At 41.3% G+C, this 18,285-nt stretch overlaps 1 protein-coding gene across 1 annotated transcript in view; it reads left to right on the top strand.

The window, feature by feature from the left end:
* The window catches only part of CXADR (CXADR Ig-like cell adhesion molecule), a 63,236-nt gene extending 56,238 nt beyond the window's left edge, over window positions 1-6,998 (top strand). Inside the window, exon 10 of the mRNA XM_029961435.1 lies at window positions 6,412-6,998. Within this exon, the coding sequence (XP_029817295.1) occupies window positions 6,412-6,453 (42 nt within the window). The 3' untranslated portion in view covers window positions 6,454-6,998. The remainder of the gene's footprint in view (window positions 1-6,411) is intronic.
* Window positions 6,999-18,285: the final 11,287 nt, after the last annotated feature.

Raw genomic sequence — 18,285 nt, 5'->3', positions numbered from 1 at the left:
CCAGGGTTGATGGATGGCGGGAGGGGAGCAGCCTTACGGAGAAGTTGAGTGTGTTGGTTACACAACTGGGTTATGTAACAGTTTAAAAAAGTGGCAGTATTAGAAGAGACATTAACATCGGAAAGCACATCATTTTATCTTTGCTTATCTAATTTTTTCTTGGGGGGAAAAAGCGTCCAGAGGCAGCGTTGTCCGCTGGGAAGCGCAGAAAGCTGTGTGATGCATTGACAGCTGTCCCACTTCTCAGGGCTGGATGCTGTGGCTCTGGGAGCTGCAGGCAGGACGAAAGTTGAGTGCTGTACCTGAAGGGTATTGTGTTCTCTTTCCTGAAGTATTTTTCCTAATTGCAAAATGGGGAGAGAAAAGCAGTGAGTCTGGGGAGTTTTGTGCCAGGGACGTGGATTCTGGAAGCACACACGAACTTTCCAACTTGTTGGAGCCTTTCCTTTACTCTGGTTTCTAGCAACATCTGATTTAGGGGTTTTCAGAGTCTGCAAAACTTTTTTGCATTTAGAGTTGCTCATATAGCCAGCATGCCTTCATTACTTAAATTGCAGAGCCTTGTACTCTTCCTACCGTGCATAATTTCTGCATATGATGCATTTGGTTATATTATTACCAACAGTACTGTATAAAGAAACAGAAGAAACTGTAGACTCCTGAACACTCCAGACTTGGTGCTCAGGGCACAAACATCTCCTGCCACTCAGGTTAGGTAGCAGCTTGCTCAGAATTTGGTATCAAGGAATACTAAATCACATGGTAAAGAGCTATAAAAGTAACTTATAGTACCATTTAAAGTACATTAAAAAAAATTTTTAGTACCATTGGTATAATAGCTTCCACTTATGTCCATTTTTCAACTTACATTCCCGCATGTATGGGAAAGAAACTCAAGGCGTTGTGTCTTGTGGCCAGTTACTGCTGTGCAAGTGAAGTAGCACCTTTTTATAGCTTGTGACTTGGCCTGCTCTGGGATTTGTAAGTGTGTTATCCCATCCAGGACTCTGAATCTCCCTGCTTCATGTCAGTTGGTAATATTTTACCCACGGAACAGCAGTGGGGATTAGTTGGATTTCACGGAAATTGAAGTTGCAAGCGAGTGTTTGTTCTCGGGGTTTAAGGTCTCTGATTAGAGCTCTCAGCAGCAGCCACTCGCTGATGACTCGACAGGCAGCTGAGTGGGTGGTGTTTCTAAGAAACTTAGCTGAAGTCAGAACACTTGTGCTGTGCCTTACTTAGCTGTAGGAGACCAAGATAAAATTATTACTTTAGATTTCTGTTTACCAGTAGAATAGTTCAGGTGGGAGGGAAACCGATACCCTTAGACCAGGAACAAAGGCAAACGGTGGTAATACATACATGAAACTGCTGAACTGCTTGTGACTGCTAAAGAAAGTGCCAACTCTGGGGCACAGCTGGTGGTTTGTGGAACATGTCAAAAAGCTTATGTTGTGGCTGGTAGCACTGCGCTCCATATCCAGATGAATAAAATGCCCTTCCATGTCACTTCCAATCCTGTAACTGTCAAGACCAAAAACAGTTCATCTCAGCTGTAAGATAAAAAATAAAGCTTGCAATTACTTTATTTTCATGTATTCTTTCCTGTTCCTTGTTGGTACGTGAGAAAAATTCAAACTTACTAAAAGGACACAGCTTGAAATGAACTGTTCGGTCTTGCCCTGGTTTTGTCCTTGTATTTTGTAAGTCAATATGAAGTTGCTTAAGCATTGCAATATTCTTTTTCTTTCTCTTCAGACTTGAGCTGTGGTTTGGGTGACCTCTTTAGGTAACCTGTTTAATGACTTTGTATGCCATCTGTGTTTAAAACAGAACTTTAAAAAAAAATGTAAAGTGCTGTGGTCTCCTATACTGTCTTTGGCCCACTTGGAAAAAAAAAATTATGGTGAAATATGAGTGCTTTATATTGAAACCAAGTAGTAAATGTTATGTTTGGGAATTAGGAACATCCCCCATGGCTGATGCCTTGGCAGCCTCTCTCCATGTCTTCTGTGCCCAAACACAACTGACTGTACTGTGCTTTGCAGTGACTTGCTAAGAATATGTTTCCCAACAGAAAGCTAAGAAACCTTCTTAGGTGCCAGATGGTTATTTTCTTGTTGCTTACTCAGGAAATAAATTTAGGTGAGAAAATGATTCTTGTAATCTGCATCTGTAGAGACTTTTTTTTTAATAAGCTCTAATAAAAAGCTGTAAACTGCAGAAATGTACAGCTGAGCTATGAATGTAGTTTTTGATAGGTTTTAACAGTTGTGGTGAGAAACACTATATCTATACACACTGTTGCTCTGATGGAAGTACTTCTATATCCTTTTTTTTACCAAAAAAAAAAAAAAAAGATGTAGCCAATGCCTGATTGACTAGTATGGACGAGAGCTTAGAGTTAGTCATTAAAATATCAGTATTCCTCAGACTGAAGTTGAGGTCACCAACAATGTTTCTTCATTTGCCACTCATTTAGGGGAAAAAGAAATCCCCAGATCATAATTGTGCCTGTTCTTTTAGGAGCAAGACAATGAAAAACTGTGATTCTTGTACAGATAACCTACAACTCTGATCATGCCAGGCTTGCATACTTGAAAAGCATCGAAGTTCTAAACATAAATTATATGTCTTTAAAATCAGGGTTGTGTCGCTACTTGAAGTATTTTAGGCGTATTATTTTAAATATTATATATGCATATCTGAACTGGGTGGGCAGGCAGGAATCTCAGGCAACCCACTAAAATCCTTTATTCCTAGATGAAAGGGCTGGAAGGAGGGTTAGAAGAGCCTTTATGCTCAACAGTGCTTTCTGTTGCCTGTTAGAAATCAGCATAATTTCCCTGCCCCTGGTGTTACCTGAGCAAGCTGGGATTTTAATCAGCCCTCCGAGTGGGGTATCCAGCATGACAGTGAGAACTGGGTCGTTACGTTACACACGTGAATTTTATTCTGACATCATCTCAGCTCTGTGCCGACTGTATTAACTGTTTAATTTGCTGCTGGCTTTATGGTTTGTACAATGGGGGAAATTGCTGAATGTGCAAGGAAGCTGAGGATATCCTTAGTGCTTGACATGGCTAACAGAAGCTCACTCACCAGCAATTAAAAGAACAACAAAAGAATCCCAAGGCAGAGGAGTCCGATTAATGAAGTGGAGGATTAGGGTTGATGACCTGTCTCTGTCAGGATTTAGCTGTGTGATTTTTATTGATGTTAAGATTTTCTCGTTGTTAATTGTCTTCCGTAGCTGTTAGAGTGGAAGTAGTTCTGTTGTGAAACTAGAGTTTCCCATTGCACTGTCATTTTTTTTAAAGTTATCCTTGGCAAATCTTTTCAGTCTTCCTCAGATGCCCATCTTAGTGCTTATTTTCACCTCTTTCATAGTCTTAGAAAATTCTGAAATAGATGTATTTAAAGACAGTTATCTTGTTCAGGCCATCTGTGGTTGTCTCTGTCCCCTGCTGCTTGCTGGTTTTTAATTCTGCCCAGGCAACAGTCACTCTTCCAGTACTTACAGCACTCCTTCGGTATTTCAAGTTGTAGTAAAAATAATAGTAAGGCAGATCTCATTATGCAGCTTTTTGAGGGTGAAAGATCTCCCAAAGCCCATTGCCAGTGCTTTCCCTCCAGAGGTTTGGTCAGAGATCCTAGCTTGGATGCCTGCTTGGCATCACCTCGGAGTGAAGCAGCTTCTCTCTGCTCCCACTCAGTAGTGTGCAGGACCAAGTGTTTAAGTGGGCTGGTGTCCTAATCACTCTGCTGGGCCACTTCGTGCTCCCTCACCACCCTTTCCCTGCTGCTCACTGCAGGTGACTTGGAAGGTATTCTCAGAGTAGGATAATGGAAATACAGGATCAAGGTGTGTTATTTTCCTTCATCATTGCTGATATTGGAGGTGTCTAACCATGTGTGCTTGCTTACTCTGCCAGGCTGAGATACACACAGAGAGATGGAAAGCTCCTTCCTGGCATCATTGGCCTTGTCAGCAACAAATTGCTCTGTGCTTGGTGTTCTGTACAACTTTCCTCTGCCTACAGCTTCCAACTTAAATTGGTGCCTGACCTTCCTCTTTCTGTCACATGCTGCCTTTTTGTTTCTGATTGTGGGATGGATTTCACTGCTGAAGCAGGATGGAGTTTTAGACAGGTTTTCCCTTTTTTCTGAGTGTGGTATGATGCTATTGATCATGCTTTTGTGGGGGGTTATTCCTTCTACTGCCCTTTTCTATCATATTTTTTGTCCCTAACCATTTTCACTCACTTGCCTCTGTTTTAGGCAATAGGCACTTTAAACTACGTTACATAGAGTGTGTTTTAAACCGGCCCCTGGTTTTCCAGCTTAAACATAATGGGGTTATGATTGCAAGTACCTGGGCAGACAGTAGTTTCTTATTAACTTATAGTTTTCCTTTCATGATCCAAAGGACTTACCACATCTTGTTTATAAGTTACAACACTGGGGGGTGGATTTTAATTTTTTTTATTATTATTTATTTATTCTTTATCACAGCTGCATGAATAGCCTCTAGCTGCATGCTAGAGTTCACTTGCCAGACTGCATCTTTCTTTTTTTTTTTTTCCATTGCTAGAGATGTACTTAGATGAGAAGGAAAGGAAAAGAAAATCAAGACTGAAAGTATCAGGGCAGCACAGGCAAAGGAGGACAGATTATGCTGTATTTGTTCCATTTTGCCTTCCTAGCTCATTTAAGTATCAGATTTTAAAAAGCATTTGCTTCTCCAAACAACTGGACTATCAAAAGCTCTCCCCCCATCCCCGCTCATCTGTGTGCCACGTAGCAGAATTTTCTCCGTAAGCAAGGTGTGTTAATTATCCCTTGACTCATTCATGAAGGGGAGCAAAGAGGATGTGCTTGCTGGAGACACATCATTACATGAACCCCTGCTTGCAAGCCTGCCTTATCCCTGGCAGAGAAAAGCTGGATTTACAAACGTTTTGGTGTGTAAGAGCGCTGTTTCTTCAGGGTTTTCCAGTAAAATGAGACAGGATGAACTGTGTGGGGAGCAGCCTAATATTTATTTAGAAAGCATATGTTTGCTAATTATTAGCTCATTATCTGTTTGAGGGCTTTTAATGCGAGAGGTGGGCAGTAGGACTGTTGTGTGATCCATGGTGCAAAGACAGGAACACAGACAGAAAGGACACTTCTCGCCTCAGCGTCCAGTGCCAATTAATACACCTCTTAGTATTCCTTAAAAGTATAATTACATAAGAAATAGCCAGAATGAAGTTGTGAAACAGGTTTGCATGCCAGGTAATAGCCTTAAATCGAAAGAAGCCAAAGGTCCTGGTTTCATGCCAAGCAGTCCTTGGTACTGATTCCAGTTACGCTTCCAAGCAAGGCTTTGGGAAGGGGCTCAGTTCATTTTACTGTCACATGCAACTGGAAGATTTTATTTGATGTGTAATTCTAATTGCAGCGTGACAGTTCGCAAGGAAGAAAGTGAGATGTTGCAGAGAGGTAGCCTGAGTCACTTGTTTTAATTACTGGCCTTATGGAGAAACTGTTGTGGCATTGAGGCATGTTTTAAAAATCTGTGAGGACTTGTGTAATTATACAAAGGCCTGTAATAAGCTGAAATGGGGGAGTAAGAAAATGAAATGTTACCAGTAAATGCAATGCATCCATATACATTTGTGGATTATTAATTAGGAAGAGTTGTCTTCTAGTGGAATATTATGTTTCCAAAATTAATAATGGTGACTCTCAGCAGCAATTGAGCACAGACAGCACGTAGAAACGGCATTTTGTGGCTTGGAGTGGTGTCAGAAATGCTGAGTTACCACTTTTCTTACAATATCAGTCTTAGAATAAGAAGTCAAAGAGTTCACAGAGCTGATAAAGAACTGTAGCTAGAACAAAGAATTGTTTATTATCTTTGTACAGCAAAAAGGTATCCTCAGAAATGTCAATAAAAATAGTCAGGGAACTAAAACTGACTTCTAAGGAAATGGTAAAACAAGCCAGTATGCAGATTGGGATAAGTCACTGGATTCTTAAAGAAAACAGTGTTTGTAACAGTAAAAAACAAAAATGTGTGCTTCTTTGATAATTCAGGTTATGCAGTTGAGGAAAGAGACACCTTAGCAGATGTTGACAGGTACTTCAGAAATGCACTGGGAAATCCACGAGGATTGTTAAATAACCTGTGTAAAGGTACTGAAATTTTACTATCAAGTTAAAGTTACATTCATTTACAGTGCACTAATAAATGGAGTGTCAGTTTGCTGCACCACTGCACCACTTTGCTGTGAGACACTGGTTTAAACCCTAATCTGAATGGCCTCAAGTTGGTTGATGATCTGAATAGTGCATTTAATTACTGTATATGACAGTATCTAGCATCTTGTTAATATAGATTAACGATATTCTTTCTTTTTGTAGTATGACATCGCACACAAGATTGGTGACATAACAGTGGTATAAACATGAAGAAACAGGCATCAGTTTTTGCATGACTTTCCAGTATGGTGAAACTGAAGTACATTGTGAAATGAAGTGCAGGGTTTTTTTTTTTTTACTTGATCTCACTTTAGATTCAAGATTATTAAGTCGGCTCTATTCAGTTTTGTAAGTACCACATTTTTTCTTTTTCATATTTTTGATGCAAAGTTTACAAAGCGACTACCAACGTTTTTCTTGCTACTTTTGTGTTTTGAAAAGTGTGCACCATCAATCCTCTCTGCTCCCCCCCACCCCTTTCCTGGAGATGCAAAAAACTGTGAAGTTAACAAAATCAACTCAGGTAGCACAAATATAGCCTTAAGCAGCAGCGCGTTGAAAGAGGTTGTAATCTGAAATAGAGTAGTTTTGTTTTTTCCTAGCTCTCTGGTCTGCTCATTTGATAGGAAGTGTATTCTTTGTTCAGTGCTGTAGTGATACCAACAAGGTCTTACAACCTCTGTGTGAAATGCGCTGTGTTTCAAGATTGTATATATTTTATAACACTCAATAAAATACACTTGAATGTTACAGTTCACACGTGCTTCAGTATGATCTGTTAATGCAGGTGTTGTGGTAATTCACGTCTGGACACTTCCTTATTCCTCCTGGTCCACAACTTACCATGCAGGAAATGAGAGGGAAGAGGAAGGTGCTCTTTAAACCAGGCTGGTTACGGGGTCCTCGTTTCCTCCTGCGACGTGGAGACTTTGGGTATTGATTTCATAATGAAAATATTAATCTGCCTAACCACTGTTAGGTAGGATGAGACCACTGTAAACTGACCTAGTGGATGGAACTTAATAAATTAATTTTTGGAGCCTGGTACCCTGCTGGTACTTAGGGCATTTTTGGTAAGTCATTACCTGTCACAGGCCACATAAATCTGAGCACACGGAAGGACACCCCAGCATTCAGGCAGCAGCAGTGACCATATGCAAACTCAAACCTATCTGCTCAGCTACATCTTTCTGTGCACTTGAGAAATACTGGGTGTATATGCACGTGATGGTTCTTTACCATTGTAAATATGTAGATACTAATTTAAACCTTAATCCAGTGTTAAGGTTTGTGCTGTGCTGTGGTCTGAAAGCAATCCAGGGTGAAACTGATGGTTATAATGCTGAAAAATATGTTACTTATTAAATTATTTTTGCTTCTGTTTTTGAGAGGAGCACAGCTAATTCTAGTATAAACTCAAACTCAGATGCTTCTGAGCAAAAGTTCCATTAAGTAGTTTTGTCACTGCATATGAAAAGTCAAGTAAAACCATCTGAGAAAACAGGAATATCTTCATGAGAAAAATGAAAGCATGGAGGGTTTCTAAATATCACAGGTTTAAGTAGCCAATTAGAAAAAAAATCATTGTAAATCTAACTTAAGTTCAATGTTATAATTACAGAATAGATACTTTACCTTTAAGAAGCGATTGTTTTTATGCCAAAACACTGCATTCCTCACTCTCTCCTTTGACTCCATGCTGCCTAAACTTGTCTGTGAATGAATCTGGCAAGTAATTAATCAGGGTAAAATTCCATTGGGATCAGCATGAAAGTTGCCTTGTCAAGAAGCAGCAACTGCCTGTTTAGTGTATGTTCTGTAATGTAATGATTTATAGACAGAACTTAACTTATGTTTTTGCTACAGTGTGCTCCATATAAGATAAATAATTGTCTTTTCCTTCCCTCAATAATCACCATCATCTAGGTGTTTAGTTGCTGGTGTTTTAGGAAGGTAGGATGAAAGGAAGGAATAATTGTACTAGCTTATAGTTTTCTTTAAAAAAATGAATTTTTTTAGAACTGTTTTTGGTTTTTTTTTTCAGAAAAATCTACAAAACTTGATGCATCAAAGTATCTTCTTAAAGGAATAAGTGAAATAAACTTTTTTGTACTTAAATTCCTATCTAAATTAATTTAATAGGTATATATTTTTAAGTAACAAAGAATGTACATTGCTGTTATTGAAGTTAAATGTGTGTCTGTTTTGCAAAGAAATTTCCATTTTTTTTTCTTCTTCCAAGAAACTGGTAACTGTACAGCTTCTTTGTTCACCTGTCTAAGGAGTTACTTGGCTAATCTCCATATTCTTACCAGATGTTCAGGGACCAATACCGAGTCTTTTGAAAGTTATTGTGTGTTGGGCATTTAGTCATGAAGTCTACCCTGGTGAGGTCACCAAGTAAGTGTTGTTAACTTTATGTTGCTGTGGTGTAAGCAGGGTACAAGTTTGAAGCTTGCCCGATGCCACACAGAAAGTCTGAAGATTAATTCTCACTCCCAGTCTGCTCTCTGCCGCCTTTCTCAGACTTGGAAGATGCAATAATGAAGCCTGAGTGTCTTGCTTTTTGCAGATTATCACGACCAGCTGGCTGTTTAGGACTGATTGTAGATGTCGGGGGGCATTTTTACGTGGTATAGATGAATTTTTCGGCCATTTGTAATACATTGAGCAGCTTGGTCATACATGGTCAGCAGGTGGAAAACTCCCTGACTCTTGTGCCAACACTATTAAATGAGAAAAAGTAGTGCATTTCATGTACTTTACTTCTTGCCAGGGCTTGCTTGTTACAGGAGAGCTGAAGCATGTGTTTGTTTGGTAGCTGAGCTCTTGTCCACACCCAGAAAAGTCTCATCTGATGTTTTATATACATGTTAGCTGGCCTGGACCTAAATGTCGCCTGTGGCAGCCTGTATCTTTGCTGCAAAGCAGATAAAACTAACTCGTGCTTTCCAACCATCCCTGCATATGATACTTTATCTGTTTAGTTCAGACCACTTTGGTTTCATTTCTCCAAAAGCCATTATGATTACGGGTGGCTGAGGAGCAGCGCCGTGCTCGGCCATTCCCACGCTTACCCACATCTTCTCTGTGGGGAATAAGCCTTGCAGTCGTGTAGACCTGTAGGTTTGGTGTAGGCTTTGGGAAATGTATGCTGCAAGCTGTTCCTAAGGTTGGTTGTGTGGGCTCAGACTGCCTTGGTGGTGTCTCTCCAGGATATAGGGCAAGCCAGGGAGTTCACCAGATCAGCTTTACCGTGGTTGAGGGGCTGACTCGGATTCAAACGTTTCCCTGCAGGCAGTGTGGCTGCAACAGGCTCAGAAATTGGGAAAATCGATGCCAGTGCAAGGCAATTTCACATTTCTGCAGCTGTAGCCATGCCTGAATTGGTATCGTTGTAAGTATTTGCATAAAATTGAGCAACCTCAAACCATGTCTCCTGTCAAAGGCATATGCACTTTGAACGACAGCGTTCGACACGCCACAGAAAGATTTGGCCCAGCCTGCCAGGCTCTTGACTTCTCTTTCCTGGCCTTGGGCTGCCTCCTATCTTGTCAGCATAAGCATTGGTGCAGCTGCTGTGAGCCACATCAGAGACACCACGATACAGTTTAAAATTGCTTGCATATGGTGAAGTGTAGTTTGAACTTGGGTACATTCATCATTTCAGTTGAGCAGGCAGCTGCACTTGTATTTGTGCTGACAGCAGGGGAAGGAGGCACTGTGAGAGTGGAAAGAAGGATCAAAGTATAAGGCAGACAATAAACAGGTTTTAGCTAAAAGGACTCAAGGCACTGAAGTACCCTGCTCTGAGCTGGAGTTTGTCCCAGGCAAACTCCAGAGGTGCTTTCCAACTTCAGTGCTCTGCGGTCCTGTAAAAAAGATGCACATAGCCAAATTCTCCCTGCATTCAAAAAAAAAGGTGATCCTCAGCTGCCATGTAAAGGTGAAGGTGCCAGAAGGCTACAGGCTCCTCAGCTTTTGGCACAGATGTTTCCAGGCACCTCTAACCTTCTACCGTGCACAGAAACCCTTTACTCTGAGTAGGATGCACAGCTTGCTCTGCATGTGCTGCACACATGAACCTTCAGGAGTGTCCATAGGCACCCAAAGTGTGCTCCCAGGGCATCCTGCTCCAGTCAGTGCTGGGACAAAGCAGACTGGCAGCTGTTGCCACTTTTAAGACTTAAAGGAGATGGTAGTTGATGATGCTGATGATGTCATCAACTGTGAGCTTACAAAAGATGTATGTAGTTATTTCATCTGACTCTGAAGTAATTCCAAGTCTTGAGGCATCTTGTGGAACATTCACATGGGCAAATCACCTTTGGCTTCAGCAGATGGGTCACTGGCACTGCAGTTCTCTTTGCAGGCTCCAGGTCCCCTGTGTTACTTATGAAATACAGATGGGTCAAACACAAACAAAGAGGAGTAGCTTACCTCAATCTCAACTCCAGTAACATGGAAGGTAAAGAGGAAAACCATTACTTGAAGGGAAACCACAGCATCCTTTCACTACAATTTGATGCCACATTCAAAGATGGCTTGCTGAAATCTGCACACTGGAGACCCAGCTCACTGGATTTTGACAAGGCTGTTAACGTGGCATAGCTGCAGCTTTAGTATGGTTCATTCCAGTTCATTCGTATGCCTCGTATGACTTCCATTGTTTACAGGAAAGTGTGATACATTAGGAATCTCAAGTAATTTTGAATCACTTACATAATACAATGCAGGCTGCATTGATGTTCAGGAGGCAGCTAGACATGAGCAGGAGCCTGAGCCAACACTGAATATGCAAAATTATAATTAATACATTAATTACGATTATCGCAAAATAAGCCATGAAAGTTTTGTCAAACAGAAATATAGTAATGGAATTATTGCTTCTTTCATTAATGCTGGGTCATTCTGCATTTTAGTGTCTCTGAGTATCTTAGCTCACCTACATTTTCTCTCTGTCCTCATGATTATCATTTATGCAACAAGAATTTGCTGTCCTCACAGAAAAATCATGTTCCTTTCACATATGTTCTTCTCAGCTTTGAACCCTTTTCCATGCAGTCCTCTTATCAGAAATCAAACTTTTCCAAAGGCTCCAATAGTCCTACTTCTGAGGTTAACAGAAAAGAAGGTGGTAATTCTAATACATCTCACACCATGCACTAACATAGCAACAAGGTGCATACAAGCCTTGCTGGACTCCTCAAAGGAGTGAATTGGTGAACCTGGGAAAGGGAGTACTAACACACCAAAACCTGTCCTATGACAGACAAAAAAGTTTCATACCTTCAAATTTTTGTGTATGTTTTTATAATTTAAATTGGGAACTAGACATTTCTATGAGGAATGTGCTTAGAAGTAGCTAAGCTAGTTTCAAACCTTAGAGCAAAATTTTACTAGGCTAACTGTCTTTAAGCATTGCCAGTCATAATCCCTGTGCATGCAAAGCATTGGTCCATAGCAGCCATGCCCTGGATTAGCCAAACCACAGACCCAGTGCCCTGGAGTTTGCAGTGCTGGCTGCCATCCTGGGTGGTTTTATTCCCAGAGGTGAAGGTGAGGTGGTTTGAGAGCTCTTGGGCTCTCTGGAAACCAGAGCTGAGGGAGGGACTTCTTTTCTCTGCCCTTTTGCCCCTCTCCAAAAAAAAATAAAAATTTTGGTCTTTTATGAGAAGTTTGAGTTTCCACACAGTTCTCAGCCCTTGGTCTCTTGCCCTGGACTGTGTGCTGCAGGAGGCTGGGGAGGTGGAGTGGTTACTTTCCAAGGACACAGCAGGTGTCCTATGTTTTATTCAAGTTTTTTGGGTTTTTCTCTTTTCTTAAAGAAAGAGGAATCTTTTGTCATCTCCCAATGTCGTATTTCACTGACCAGTGTTAGGCTGTCTGATGGCCGTTCATCATTCCAGGGCCTCTGCTTTGGCTTCACTGCAGTAAGCTAATGAGAATGGATTAAATTAGTTTGGGTAGGCTTTTGCTGGAATTAATTTGATGTGTGTGTGTACAACCTCTGCTATGCCAGCAGAAATATCTGGCAGCAAAAAGGGTGGGTGGGTAATATCTTCATCTGCTCCATCTGGATACAGAAGAGGAGATGCTTTTGGGAAGCACCTGTGTAGAACAAAGGTGTGATAAAGCAACGGGTCTGACTTGATGTCACAAGACAAATTTTAATGACTCTTGTGGAGAGCTCTGCAGAGCCTCTCTTGGCCTAGTTTATATGGTAATAAGCAATGGAAATGGTAACATAAAAAAAAAAATCTGTGTTTGTAGTGTGAAGAGTTGCATGTGCTTTGCTACATAGCTGATAAAGGGAAATTGTAATAATTCTTCATTTGTAAAAGTTTCGAGACATGTAAGAAAGAAAATACCTTGATTAGTGTGTGCAGTTTTGGGCATCACAATATAAAAAAAGACATTAAGCCATTAGAGAGCATCCAAAGGAGGGCCACGAGGATGGTGAAGGGGCTAGATGGGAAGCCATATGAGGAGTGGGTGAGGTCACTTGGTCTGTTCAGCCTGGAGAAGAGGAGACTGAGGGGAGGCACTCACTGCAGTTACAACTTCCTCGAGAGGGGAAGAGGAGGGGGCAGACACTGATCACTTCTGTCTGGTGTGCAGCAATAGGTCCCAAGGGAATGGCAGAAGCTGAGTCAGGGAAGGCTTAGGTTAGATATCAGGAAAAGGTTCTTCACCCAGAGGGTGGTTGGGCACTGAACAGGCTCCCCAGGGCAGTGGTCACAGCACCAAGCCTGAGAGTGTTCAAGAAGTGTTTGGACAAGACTCTCAGGTTCGTGGTGTGATTCTTGGGGATGGTCTTGTGCAGGGCCAGGAATTGGACTTGATGATCCTGATGGGTTCCTTCCAAATCAGCATCTTCTGTGATTCTGTGATTGTTTCTTTCAATAAGGTTTTACCTGTTTATTTGATGAGGAATGTGGTCTTTTTAAGGTGTACTTGCAACAGCAGTCCCCTTGTTTCTGAATCCCATTGACCCTTGTGTCCCAAGCAGCTCATAGTCAAGGGCTTAATCACAACTGAGTGGCTGGACTGCACCTCTGGCAGATACTTAGGTGCTGTGTGACCTGGCAGAGTGGACACCTGGGCTGAGGTCAGCTGAGCACCTTGTTTGAGAGTGCAGCAGTACTTACTGCACACGGGGGACTAAGAGAGCCTGTATCAACTCACACCCTCTCTGTCCTGTTGCAAGATAGCCCCTTATGGACAGCCCATATCCCTGGCTGCACATGCTCTTAAACCCACTCTGTCCAGAGTGCTACCCAACCAAAACTGCTGTCCTGTCTCCTGCAGCACATCCTTATTACTTATTATTACTTACTACTTGTGGAAAGGAGCCAAGTGGTCATCCACAAGGAATCAGTGTGGGACTGGAAGGGAGGCTGCTGCTTCCCCCATGCAGCCCAGGATATACAGATACTTCTAAGGAAAAGAGAAACAAGCACTGGGTTTCTGATTTCCTGGGGCTGGGGTGAAGCTCATTCCCTAGTGTGCTTTCGAATGCTCCAGCCGGTATCTTCAAGACAACTCTGCTATAAAAAGGAATCAGGGTGGACAAGCTACAGTCTAGGGAGTGGACCTTTCCCCTCCCTTTCTTAGCAGTTTGCACATAGCCCTGGGACCTGGCAATCTCATCTTCCTTCTGGCTTGTTGATCATGAACTTTCTGGGGGTCCCAGGAGAGGCAGGAAGGCGTCAGGTAGGTGCACTGGGCTCCTGTGCCACCCACAGCCAGGGACAGCAGTGACATGGGCCAGGAGGGGTATCCCCATGGCATGGGCTCGAGGGTTTGAAATGCCCTCTGGTGTCAGTCTCCTGCAAAGGTGAGGGTTTCTTACATTTCCCAGACTCCCTGGCTACCACTGTGGTAGATGGAAAACTTGTGTTGTGCTTTTTTTTCTTTTAGTAGCAGGAGGGTGGCTGACAGCGTGGAGCTCCAGGGGACCAAGGGGAAATTGGGCTTCAGAGCCATTTTCCCTCACTCCTAGGGATCAGGATCCACTCAGGATCAACTCCACTGATCCCTTTAGTTGGAGAGTAAGCACAACTGTTACTTGACCTAAAACAGTACTATTATTATTCATAAAATGCTTTGTGCACGGGTAAATTCTTGGCTATAAAGCCATATTTTGGCATGTCAGTGAGTTGCCTAAAGCAAGAAAACGTATGGAAGAAGATAAACAATACACTGTGTGCTGATGGTGGTGGTGGCTTCTCTTCCATTGTGTCCCCCGAATGTTCTGGCTTGGCACTGTGCTTTCATGCAGAAGAATAAGGATTAGGCTTGTCCTGCTGTGAGATGATTCATGTATGGGGAATGTGCATGTTCAGAAGCAGTGAGATTTCAAGAGTGCATCACTGAAGAGAGGCTTGTAATAAAAATCATCAATAAACTAATAGCTGAGCAGGGGAAAATGTATTTAATAAAAGGAATTTAAACTAAAGTTGAAATCTTAAGCAGTCATTGCTTGTCTGACCATGTCTGCTAAAGTTGCTGTTCTTCATTCTAGTTTTAAAATGCTTTTAGATATAGCTTGTTCTTTGATTTTTAGATATTATATAATATTGACATATATTAGATATTTTATTTGTATATATTTTTACAATATGCACTTCTTGAGATGTTTTTTCCAATTTTGTTACATGATTTTGCTTTAGTACCACGTCAAGACATATATAATACTAGAATAGGACTGGATAAGGTTAATGTAACAGAAACTAGATGTCAAACTGTTATTTCCTTTATCTAAAGTGTGAAAGATGTGAGCTAATATTTAGCAAAATGAAAGCATTTCTCAACTTTCAACACTGATGCTTTCCCAGAGATGTTAACATAACCCTGTAATTGGCATGAATTCTATCCAGCAATGAGCACTGTAGGAAATGCACTTTAGGTTTGTTACTTGTTTTTAAGGCACAGTGGAAATTCATAGGATATAACAAGCCGTGCACTTGAGTGTGGCTGATTTTCTGTACAATGAATTTATTCTGATGGGAAAGAGAACATGAAGCTTAACATGTTTCTCAGGAGAAAGCTTTCTCTGCAAGATTTTCACTGGGGTATAAGTGCCCAATTTCCAAACAGCATGTTATGTTAAACAGACACTTTCAGAAAATCTGCATTTGAACTCTCTCCTCTAGAAAAAGAAAAAAAAGAAACAGTTCTTCTGCTCAGATTTCAGCTCCTGTCTTCGTTGTGAACAACCCAGGCATGACAACGTGGTTCTGGTATACAAGCCCTGAAAAATAAGATTTACAAAGCAAAACCACAGCGCAGACTGTGGCTGTCTTTAGCCTGTCAGTTCGACTCCTGTCTAAGCGGATGAAAGGCTCCTGCCACTGGAGAACTGCTTGGGAATCTGCGTGAAGCTTGTTTATGCCACTCATTTCGGTTCCCACTGGCCAGGTAACATCACCAGAGGGGCCCCTTCTTCCAGCCACTGCAGATCCATCAATGTGACTGTGACGAGTGCTGGGCCAGTAAGAACTGGGATTTAGAACTAAAGGCAGAGTATGACAAAAACGCATCGCTGGCTTCGTCATAGCCAACTGCTGCATGGTAGAGAGCCTCCCAGGCCTCCCTGCTGGCCACTTTCCCCTTCTTTACCTTCCTGCCTTTCTTATTTTTTTTCGATTTCTCAGCTCAACTTTTGAATTTTTTCAATTTTCCCAGGCAAGTATCTTTACTGTTAGAACCAACATATGCCATAAGTTATGGATGCTGCAGATGAAACCCTGTGCCTTTAAAATTGTGCAGGAAGTACCATTTAATTTCTTACTGATTTGTGTTGGGGCACATTTTGGGTAGGCAGTGAATCTAAGGGAGATGGGGCTAGAAAATCACAGCACTTTTTGCTGACTTCCATGCTGATTCCCTCCCCTTCCCCTTTTAATTTGGGTAGAATTGAAAAACAAAGAAAGCCAAATCCAAGCCATTGTTGCTCAGGCAACAAGATGTAGCTAAGAATGAAAACTGCAGCTTCATTAAAAGCAACGCAAGGGATGTTCTGTGGTTGCCTGTGGAAATCTGTGTCGATCAAACCTGGGTGCATTATGAAAACATCCATTTCAGTCAGGTTCACTGCAGAAGCAGCTAGGCTTGTGATGGGAAGTGGGTTTGCTTTTGTTTATATGCATTGGAACCCTTGCTGTTTGGAAGTTACAATCTATTTTGGCAGGCATGGAAGAGAGAAATGTTGTTAATAGCCTCTTGCCAATTATCAGTTCTGCTGGATATATCATACAGCTATCTAAGAAATCTGACAGCCTTCATAAAATCAGCCTCCAGCTAATTAGTAATGCCAATGTTTTTCAAATGACTGTTGATATTATTGCTGTACATCAACCAGAAATGCAAGTGGGGACCAGCACTCTGTGTATTCAGTAGATATGGCAAAGTGTCATGGCCCTGAATCCAAAACTTTCTGAAATCTGAAAATATTTCTGCTCTTTTATGTCCCTGGTACTCCTCTGTTCCCAGGTTGTAGTCTTGATTTATCTTATGGACTCAGTTAATGTTAACTTCTTAATCTATGTAACTGATGAAAAAAAAAAAAAAACACATGGCAAAACTTCCTTCCCCAGTGACTTATTTTGGTGTTATAGGTTCTTGATTTTGAAATGGCACATACAACTATGAAGAAGGTCCTAGAATCTGCAATCTTATTTTAACTCATGATACTTGATATTTTTTTCACCTTAGTCTCTAACTGCTGGAATTATTTAATGAAAGGACAGTTTTGGAGGGGAAATATTTCATTAAGAATACGAAGCAAGTATAAAAAGTGAAAAAACCCAACCCACATCATTTTATATACCAAACCTACCACACACACATATTCACATGTACAGGAAAACAGCAAGAAACCTGTCCTACCATATAGACCCTGTAGTCTAAATAATAAATACAACAAAATGTTGAGAGATGAAGGAGTGGCCAGATTGTTATCTTTGTTTTACAGAGGGGGAACCAAGCCAGAAACTGGTTAAGTGAGACACTACAGATCGAAGAGCTGCCCTGCAACTGAAAGATAAACCCAAACCAGGTTTCCTGTATCAAAGTCCAGTGCATTCAGCAGGTTAGCATTCTTCCAGCAACAAGAGCTGTAGGAGTAAAAGAAGAGAAAGTATACCTAGGCATTAGTTGAAGAGGCTGACAGAATTGTGAGTCATTAGGTAAAAAGAGGAAATGGGAAGCTGGAGGATAGGATAATGGAAAAGCTAAAAGCAAAGCTTTTAATCTGTGAACCTTCCCTTCATAGATAGTTGAGGTATGACTGCCAAAATAGGATGTTTATTTTAGGTTTATTCCCAGTAGGAGTCTTTATAAAAATGTGTGGATCTTATTCTTTTAGTTTTATTTCATCAGCTGTTGGAAAGGCTGTGCTGTCTCTCAGTTTCCGGAGATCAAAGTGTGGGCAGTGAAAAATAATCTAATCTGCCACTTTGGAATAATTTGCAGCAGCAGGCATTCCCAGTGCAAATCAGAGTACAAATCAGATGGTGAATCGGTGATCTCAAAAGAGGATTACTTTGGATTAGTTGTCCAGTGAAGCAGGCACTTTGTACAATGCAGCAGACAGCTCCAATGTGAGCCAACTCTTTGCTTGTTTTGTGATTTGTTTTTTTTTTCTTTAATGAACATTAGTTTATCAAGTGGATTCTCATACACTAATTAAGAGTATTTTGGCAGCGTTTGTGTCTAGAAGACAGATTATGTGACATACTACTAAACAACTGAAAATTAAAGGCCAGACTCTCAGGAGAGGGAGGAGATGTGGTAGGAAGCAGCCCAAGCTGCATTTTGGTTGAGAGCAGGTACATGAAGATTTAAACCCTACTTTGAAGATTCTGTCTTGAATGTCCATTTCAGTTTACAGCTTGATTTGTGAGACAGGGAGAAGATAGTGCTGTCTGGCCACAGTTCAGTCCCACTGCTTCTCTAGTTTGTCATGTTTTAGTGATGCTTGAATCACAGAATCACAGAATGGCCTGGGTTGAAAGGGACCTTTAAGATCAT

This window comes from Manacus vitellinus, unplaced genomic scaffold (assembly GCF_001715985.3).
Source record: "Manacus vitellinus isolate BGI_N305 unplaced genomic scaffold, ASM171598v3 scaffold_34_pilon, whole genome shotgun sequence".
Lineage (NCBI taxonomy): Eukaryota > Metazoa > Chordata > Aves > Passeriformes > Pipridae > Manacus > Manacus vitellinus.
The sequence above is the reverse complement of the archived record's forward strand: the minus strand, read 5'-3'. Positions and strand labels throughout refer to the sequence as shown.